The 9,496-nt window shown below is 44.6% G+C and overlaps 1 protein-coding gene and 1 long non-coding RNA gene across 2 annotated transcripts in view; one reads left to right on the plus strand and one right to left on the minus strand.

Moving 5' to 3' along the window:
- Positions 1–970: 970 nt before the first annotated feature.
- Positions 971–8,579, minus strand: LOC115285388 (interferon-induced protein with tetratricopeptide repeats 5-like). The gene is made up of 2 exons (XM_029931672.1): positions 8,368–8,579; positions 971–2,582 (listed from the first exon to the last, which is right to left on the minus strand). Exons 1-2 carry the CDS (start codon positions 8,469–8,471, stop codon positions 1,109–1,111), a joined length of 1,578 nt encoding a protein of 525 aa, XP_029787532.1. The 5' UTR covers positions 8,472–8,579; the 3' UTR covers positions 971–1,108.
- LOC115285396 overlaps positions 5,714–9,496 on the plus strand; it is a 12,219-nt gene continuing 8,436 nt past the window's right edge. Inside the window, exons 1-2 of the long non-coding RNA XR_003905506.1 lie at positions 5,714–5,833; positions 6,970–7,227. This is a non-coding gene — a long non-coding RNA (uncharacterized LOC115285396). The remainder of the gene's footprint in view (positions 5,834–6,969; positions 7,228–9,496) is intronic.

Here is a 9,496-nt window from a genome sequence, read left to right on the forward strand (position 1 = left end):
TCTGCCCCTCCCCCTCTTATACTCTGTCTCTGTTTCAAAAATAAACTATTAAAAAAATTTTTTTTAATTAGGTTAACTTTCTAGTTTAAAAGAGTGGAGAAACTTGAGACTAACGATTTTTCCATTGTTCATTTCTTTCCTCACAACTATTTCTAATTATGTAATGAACATTTTGGGAGAGAATACTTATGATTTCTCATGGGTCCCTTAAGTCCTGTATTTAAAGAAATCTTTTTTCCTCTGTTCTACTTTTTTCTCCTTTCATTGGAGTCATCACAGACAGTAGACTTTTTACTGTTAACTTATTCTTTCAACAAAAAGGATTCTTTAAATGACTAGCAGGCTAACAGTTAAATACCCTCATCAGAGTCAGAACTGGATAGGATCCATCTTTGACAAGCTATACAGTTAAGAGCTTAACTAATAAAATTTTGCATTTTGCTGAAACATGCAGTTTTGACCTAGGGGTCAAAGGCTTATGTAGGATTATGCTCACTGCATAAGTGAGCAATATGTAAACTGTGACAAAACTTAATAAGAAAATTATTACAAATAGCAGAGATCGAAGGTATAAAGTCATAATAGCCATACCATTTTTGAAAGGTAACAACATCTGGAATGTTTGTATTGCTAAGTGGATTATACTATTTTAATTAGAAAAAAACAGCAAAAGATTCGTATTTAGCATGATGTCTGGTACACAATAAACATTCAATAAATATTGGCTTCTACAATTAACAATAGATTAAAACAATTAACAAAAATACATGAACCCACAATGAGAAAAAAGCTTCAAAGTAATTTCCTAAAGTGTATATTAAAAAAAATTTTTTTTAATGTTTATTCATTCTCGAGAGAGAGCAGAACAGAAGTGAGGGGGCGGGAGCAGAGACAGAGGGAGACACAGAATCCAGATTCTAGGCTCTGAGCTGACAGAGCCTGACACGGGGCTTGAACTCCAGAACAGTGAGATCATGGCCTAAACCGAAGTTGGATGCTTAGCCTGCTTAGCCCACTGAGCCTGCTGAGCCACCCAGGCACCCTCTAGGGTGCATATTTAAATAGAAAGTCGAAGCTCACAGCAGCAAGGGACTGCATTTTCTGGATCTCAGAGCTCACAGAGGGCAGCAAAGGACTCTGCAGTTTCTGGATCTTGGAGCTCACAGAGGGCAGCAAGGGACTCTGCATTTTCTGGATTGATCCTCTGGGCCTGAGCATAGTACTCAGCAGCTTGCTTCTTTTCTCCCTCCAGCATGTAAACAAACCCCAGGGCACATAAACTCTGCACATCTGAAGGATCCTGACTAAGTCTCTTGTCAGCCAGTCTCTTCAGAGCACTTGTTAGTTTGGGGCGGAGGAGTGACCGGTCTCTAAACTTCAAGGCCTCTAAGTAATGGTGGATGGCAGTGCTTTCTGATTTACAGTGAAACTCCTGAAAGCGTCCATAGTAATAGTGGATCTGATGTCTGTGATCATCACTTATGTTCTCCAGATGAAGGACTTTCTGGAAAACGTCTTCAGCATTGCTGCACTGGCCTCCCTCAGCATACATGTTGGCCAGGTCTGTGTAGACAAACACAAATGTGGAGTCTCGTTCCACAGCTGCTCTGAAATGATACAGAGCCATTGCAATAAGCCTGTCAACCCTCAGTTTATCCTCCCCTCTAGGCCTGTTGCACGTGCCCTTCTTGATCTGGATCATTTGTCCCCTATAGCAGAGTCCCATCTGGTGATGCAGAAATGAGGACGTAGGCGTCACCTGCAAGCCCTTTTTCAAAAGTCCAAGAGCTTGGTCCCAGGATTTTTTTCTCCTATAGAATTTGGCTGCATAACGAAGGACGTAAGGTTGGGAGGATATCTGGTCCAGGATTTCTTCCATGTACCTCTCCCCTTCAGCTTCTGCATGTACATCTTGAAGCTTCAGTGCCAGTAACACCTTAATGTAGGCGTTTTCTGGGTTCAGGGTGACAGCCTTCCTCAGCGGGCCCAGAGACCAGCCCCTTGGAGGCCCTTCTCTGTTACAGTTATCCAGCCGATACACCGTGATGGCGTAGCCGATGCAGAATTCTGGATTGTCAGGCTCCGCCTCCAGAGCCTTCTCAAAAGCTGCTTTAGCCCTCTGGTAATACTTTCCTCCAAATTTCAAGAGTGCCCACCCTTTTTCACATTCAATCTCAGGACTCTCCAACTTGTAGTCAGAAGGACTGGACAGTTTCTTGCAGACGGCCCCTATCTTGTCTAAATGCTTTTGAGCCTCCTTCAGCTGGTCCATGTGATAATACACCCAGGCATAGTTTCCCCAAGTGACCAGACGCCGTATTTCTTCTTCGTCGGGGTGTTCTCTCTGGATCATGTCTTCTGCTTGTTCCAAGCATGCCAGAGCATCTTCATTTTGCCCTTTTAGGTGTTTCACGTAGGCCAATAGGTTGTAAAGAGTGAGTCTAGATTCTGTGGTGAGAAACTCAAGCTGCTGCCTGATTGTATCATCCACATCAAACAGAATGTCTTCCTTAAGCAAATTCCATGTAAAGTGACATTCCAACTCTAACAGAATGGCCTTCAGGGGGTCCTTAGGAATTTCACTGTCAAAGATAAAGTCGTTTTAAAATTTTTGAAGAACTGAATCATTCTTTAACCTTCACACTGATCTCTGCTTAGCAACCAAGCTGATCTTCTACTGGAATTTACAATTAAAGCACTGAGCCCCTGTAACTTTGTATTAGTTTCTTCTGGGTACAGATACATCCTAGGAATATTTCATTAAATTCTCATTATTGCAAAGCCAGTTCTGAAAGACAGGGTTTTCTGCATCAGAGGGTACTGATTTCCTTTTGGCAGTCACTAACCCCCAGGTACCACCTATTTTTTTTTTTATTTTTATTTTTGAGAGAGAGCATGAGCCAGGGAGGAGCAGAGAGAGGGGAGAAAGAATCTCTAGTAAGTTCCACACTGCTGGTGCAGAGCCTGACATGGGGCTCAAACTCATGACCTGAGCTGAAATCAAGAGTCAGATGCTTAACCACCTGAGCCACCCAGACATCAGTACTGATGCTGAGCATATTTTTACAGAGAGAAATTTATTATGATTATGATTTTTTAAAAATGTTCATTTATTTTTGAGAGAGACAGGGAGACAGGGAATCTTAAGCAGGCTCTGCCCTGACAGCAGTGAGCCTGACTCGGGGCCCAAACTCACAAATCATGAGATCATGATCATGTGTTGGACACTCAACCAAATGAGCCACTCAGGTGTCCCTACAGAGACAAATTTAGGGGCAACTGGGTGACTCAGTCAGTTAAGTGTCTGACTAATGCTCAGATCATGATCTCACAGTTGGTGAGTTTGAGCCCCACACTGGGCTCTGTGCTGACAGCTCAGAGCCTGGAGCCTGCTTGAGATTCTGTGTCTTCCTCTCTCTCTGACCCTTCCTAGCTGGTTCTCAATAATAAATAAACTTAAATATGTAATATTACATATAATTATTAATACAATTAATATATATAACTATATTAACTGATACAATTAATATAACTTATAATTAATTCTATTATAATTATTATATTAATATGCTTATTGTAATTAGTTATCTAAAATTTATATATATAAAATTTTACTGAAGTGGGAGTTTGCTAGAACTAGATCTCTTCCTTCTAAAAAGTTTAAGGTGGTAGAATATAAGCTTGTATTTACTAGTGGCCCTCTTTCCAAACTTGAGGACAGCCAGCTAATGACAATGACTAAATACTCTTGCCTGGATCATCCTGTCTACTCCTGAACTTCTATTTACCTAAAGACATAGCTCTTTCTTTGTTTAAGGTGGTTTGAATTAGGTTTCCACTGTCTGCAACTGACAAAATCCTGAGTAATATTCCTAGTTTTATTTGTTTGTTTCGCTGATGGTGGTAGTGAGACAGGCAGGAAAGACATTCTAAATCTACTTGTGGCCATAATTAAAGACATTTACAGAAAAAAAATTCCTTAAAGCTTCTCTCAGAGAAGTGCCTGCTTACGTGTGGGTGTGTAGTTCCATTTCTATTGCACATGAATCCCCTACCCCCTTGCATATAAAATATAAATCTGTATTTGTATCAGTGTTTATGGGAACTACAGTAGTATTTCCATCAAAACATTTATTGATCACCTCCTGTCACACATGCCAGGCAATATCCTAGTTGTAGTGGATATAGTAGTGAGTGAGTAAGTTAGAAAAAGGCCCTTTCTTCATGGTAATTTCATTCTGGAAGAGAGGAAACAAAAGGAGTTGAAAGAAAAGAAACATGGAAACAAACTGATATGGACACAAACGGACAGCGTAACTCTAGACAGTGATAAGTGTTAAAAAGAAAAAAATAATCAGAGTAACGGTATTAAGAATGTGGTGGTGGTGTTGGGGGGGGGAGGTACTTTAGTTATGATTGTGAAGCAGTAGCCCTTGTAAAAAGGGGCAATGGAAATAATCAGGTCCCAACAGTAGAACAGAGGCAGTCGTAGAAGATCTGAGGGCAGGATGGTCTAAGCCACTGCTTCTGAGCCAGGGTGCTTCTGCCCTCCTTGGAGACATTTGGTAATGTCTGGACACAATTTGGTTGTCACATTGGAGGGGTTAAGGCCAGGGATGCTGCTAACTATCCTGCAGTGCACAGGGAGGCCCCAGTCACCGTGAGGCACCCAGCCCAAAATGTCAATCATACTGAGGTTCAGAAACCCTGGTTTGGGATGATGGACCAGTAAGTGCAAAGGCCCTGATATGGGAACAGACTTGGGAGTGTTCAGGGGACAGAAGGAAGAAGGGGGAGAGTGGAAGGTGAGGGATGGTAGTAGCAGGAACAGAAGGTGCAGGCTTGCAGTCTATGACAAGGAATATTAATATTACAACAATTGTAATGGGAAACCACTACAGGGAGATTTTTAAGTAGGCAAATGATGTTTGATACAAGCATAAAAGATGTCCCTGTGGGGGCACCTGGGTAGCTGAACTGTTGAGCATCCAACTTTTATCTCAGGGTCATGAGTTAAGGCCCTGTGTTGGGCTATTGGGCTCTGTCTGCCCTGGCCATGGAGCCTACTTAAACACACACACACACACACACACACACACACACACACACACCCCCCAAATTATGGAAGCAGCCCAAGTGTCCATTGATAGAGGAATATATAAAGAAGACATGGGATATGTACACAATGGAATGTTACTCATCCATAAAAAAGAAAGCAATCTTGGCATTTGCAACAACACGGGTGGACCTAGAGAGTATTATGCTAATAAGTGAAATAAGTAAGAGAAAAACAAATAACATATGATTTTACTCATATGTGGAATTTAAGAAACAAATGAACAAAGAAAAAAAGACCAAGACTTTAAGTGTTTATTTTGAGAGAGAAGGAGAGCACACATGTGCAGGTGGGGGAAAGGGAGAGACAGAAGGAGACTGAGAATCCCAAGCAGGCTCCGCAATCAACATGAAGCCTGACATAGGCCTCAATCCCATGACCGCAAGATCATGACCTAAGGCAATATCAAGAGCTGGACACTCAACTGACTAAGCCACCCAGGTGCCCCCCAAAACCAGACCCTTAAATACAGAGAACATAGTGGTAGGTGCCAGAGGGGAAGTGGGTGAGGGGATGGGTGAAGTAGATTAAGAAAAAGGGGGGTTGGGAACCATTCATATTAGGAAAGCCTAAGGAAGAAATGTTTATTTCAGGAAGGTGAGATGGATATTCAATTAGGTACAATGACTCTAAGAGGTTGAGTGATTGAGGACAGAGAAGAGATCACTGGGCTGGAGCAAAGCTGTGGGGGACCCTGATGAGCATTTTACTGAAAAGGTAGGGATGAAAACAGTACTGGGGGGGGAGGTAATGGGAGGTGGAATAGTGGATATGGGGAACAGAGGTCGCTCTTTTCAAGGAGTTTTACTACTAAGGGAATAGATAAATAGAGCTACATCTGGAGGGGGGCTGAGGAACTGTCAAAAACCGTTTTAATCATGGAATTTTTACTGACTTAATGATATGCCAGTGGGAATGATCCAGGATCAAGGGAGAAAATGATGCTTGTAGGAGAGAGGTGGGGATCACTGCGAGAAAGATGGACCATGAAACAGAAGTGAAGCTACACATGGTGAATACTCACATCTTTATCTCCAGTCTCAGACTCCTAACCATGGTTGCTATGCCTTTCCTCATCTGTGTCTACTTCTGTAGCCTCATTTTGTACAATCTCCTCTCTTTCATTGCCCTCTAGTCATATTGGCCTTTAAAAAAATGTTTATTTCCTCTGCCAAGGCTATATCCTCAGGGCATTTGCACCTGCTTTTTACACCCTCAGTCTGGGAACTCTTCCTAAGAGAGGTCTAGGGATTACTCACTCTCAGAATTCTGGTCTTGGCTCAAATTCGAGGTCTTCAAAGAGGTCTTCTACTCTAGCTAGCACTGCACCCCCGCCTTGACAGCCACCCTACAGTCTAGTATATCTCATTTTCCTGCGTAGAGAAGAGTACTTTGAATCAAATAAGAGACTAAGGCTTTACAGTGAATCGACTGAGTCTTCAGGAACTGTGAAGGGGCTACCTTAATGGCTGAAAGTGACAGAAGAGTTAGAGAACTGGATTCATGGCACAACTAGTAGTAACAATTGGAGAAATGAAACCATTTCATATTTACAACCAAATATACTATTCTGTGACCATTTTTCCAACTTTTATAGAAACTAAATTTAATCCTTAGTGACTTAATGTTACCTTTAGTACACATTTAAGTTAATCTGCAATCAATTTCCTTTTTTTTTCATGTTTATTCTCATTCTCTGTGTATATATATACACACACACACCAATATACAAGTTCCACACTTTAGTGACTATAGGTTCTAGACCAGAGCTTGCCCCCAGAAATTTGAAAACAGGTTTTGGACTGTCTTCTACAGTCCTGACTGGGAAACCTGGCCTGATCATCTCTCCTTAGTTTCTGCTGCAATCTCACCAAAACTATGGGCAAGACCTCCCCTTAAGAGCCTATCGAGACCCCTGCCCCTCAGCAGAGTGAAAAGGACATCTGCTTCTGCTTCGGAGGTTTACACCAGCCCAGCCCAAGGAGGCTGAGGAAGGGCTGCCTCGGGTAATAGGAATGTGGCTGTGACAGTGACATCTCAGAGAGACGTTCAGTTACCACTGAGGTGCTTTGCTCAGACTCGGTGGGATTTATACACAACTGGATGCCAAGGTAAGTTTTACTTTTAAACTCTGTCTACTTAACTTAAAAATATTTTTTTAAATTTATTTTTGAGAGACAGCGCGAGCAGGGGAGGGTCAGAGAGAGAGGGAGACACAGAATCTGAAGCAGGCTCCAGGCTCTGAGCTGTCAGCACAGAGCCCGATGTGGGGCTCAAACCCACGAACTGTGAGATCATGACCTGAGCTCGAGTCAGACGCTCAACCAACTAAGCCACACAGGAGGCCCAACTTAATTTTTAAACGTTGTCTCTGGGAAGCTGGCAGAGAGAGGCTCTTGTGTCTGAAGAGGCAACATCTATCTTTAGGCAATTTTGAGTTTTAGCCAGGAAAAAGCAGTCTTTCATGGTCTCCCAGTGGGGTCCTCTCCTCTTTCACATACAGTGCACCCCCTTTCCTTCTTGTTTCTTCAGAACTCCCTCCCTTCTTACACTTGTTGGAAGTGGGGCACTTATTCAATTTCCTTTTTTTCTTCACAAAATAGTAATGAACAGTTGCAAAAATCTGCATGCTAAGCAGCCAATGAACTCTTTGAACAATTCGAAGATTTGGGTGCTATTAAGTTTTACTGATAAGAAACGGACTGCGAGGTGTCGAAATGCTGCTTTGGGTCATCCAACAAGAAGGTGTTCAGAGTCAGGACTTCGAACAAGGTTTTAGCCTCTCCTCCCCCCACTCCTTAGATGCGGACAGTTCGCCCTCCGGCGCAGGGCAGGCTGCTGGCGCCTGGGGATCCAAACCCGGCGAGAAGCACCCTGCCCCGCACCGTAAGTTGGTAAAGGAGACAGCCTCAGGCATCCCTAAAATAGTCAACTGGGCGGATCAACGGAGTCGGTAGCTCTCGGGAAGGGAAGAACTCAAACCCCTAAGTCAGAAAGGCACCTGATCCGGTGACGAGCCGCGTCCGCGCTCGCCTCGCCGACTGGCAGCCCCAGTCCCAGGACTGGGAGGGAGGGGGCGCCGTGGGCAGCGCCGGCGGGGACGGGACTCGCGGGGGCGCCCTAAACCCGACGCCCACTGCAGGGCGCCAGCGCTCAGCACGTGGAAGGGCCGCGGCGCTGCGCGGGTCACGGAGTGGAGTCCATCCAGGACTTACGCGGAGTTTGGGAGCAGAAGCGGAGAAGACCCTCACCTCATGGTGGTTGCGGACGGTCCCGGGAGGCGGCAGTCTCCTCGGGCTTTCTGCTCTGGAAGCGGAGCCCCGGCGGCGGAGCGTGCGCGGGGTCGCAGGGGCATGGGCAGGCGCGGCGGTGAGGGGATTAGGGCGCCGGGTGCCCAGTGCGGGCTGGCTGGAGCGCGACGTGCGGGACTGCGGGCGGGAGCAGGCTTCCCTCCAGGCGTCAGCTGCGCGCTCTGAGGTTAGGCGTTGGCTTTTATAAAGGCAACACCTGAACGGGAAAAGGAATGTAGACAGTGACTCAGCTTCCCCATCTGGCAGAGTCCAGCTCCAAGAAACAGAAACTTCTGCAAGAGCTGAGGAAACTTCCTCTCCTCCGGAAGAGGTTTGGGAAGCTTGGGATGATTCGGGTGTGGAATTTGCACCAGGGCCTCTGACTTTGGTCTGGGCTCTCGCCTGTCTTGTCGAGTCCGCGGGACTCTCTCTCTCCCTCTCTCTCTCTCTCTCTCTCTCTGAAAAAGTGACAGGAGATTGTTCTGCGTTATTTCTGTTGTAAGGGTGGCAAGCGATGCTCTTTTCCATTTTTCTGCATCCTAAGCGGAAAGAAGTCTTGATTCAACAAGCAACGCGGGTGCACAGTTGTGCACCTGTTATTCCCATTGGGTAAAGTTAGAGAAACTTGGGAGTCAAAGTGCATATACATTTTATTATTTTTATTTTTATTTATTTTTAAAAATAGTTTATTGTCAAATTGGTTTCCATACAACACCCAGTGCTCTTCCCCACAAGCGCCCTCCTCCATCACCACCACCTCTTTTCCCCTCTTCCCCTTCCCCTTCAACCCTCAGTTCGTTTTCAGTATTCAATAGTCTTTCAAGTTTTGCGTCCCTCTCTCTTCCCAACTCTCTTTCCCTCTTACCCTCCCCTGGTCCTGCATTAGGTTTCTCCTGTTCTCCTGTTAGACCTATGAGTGCAAACATATGGTATCTATCCTTCTCTGCCTGACATATTTCGCTTAGCATGACACCCTCAAGGTCCATCCACTTTCCTACAAATGGCCATATTTCATTCTTTCTCATTGCCATGTAATGCTCCATTGTGTATATATACCACATCTTCTTGATCCACTCATCAGGTGATGGAC

Source organism: Suricata suricatta, chromosome 2, assembly GCF_006229205.1.
Source record: "Suricata suricatta isolate VVHF042 chromosome 2, meerkat_22Aug2017_6uvM2_HiC, whole genome shotgun sequence".
NCBI lineage: Eukaryota > Metazoa > Chordata > Mammalia > Carnivora > Herpestidae > Suricata > Suricata suricatta.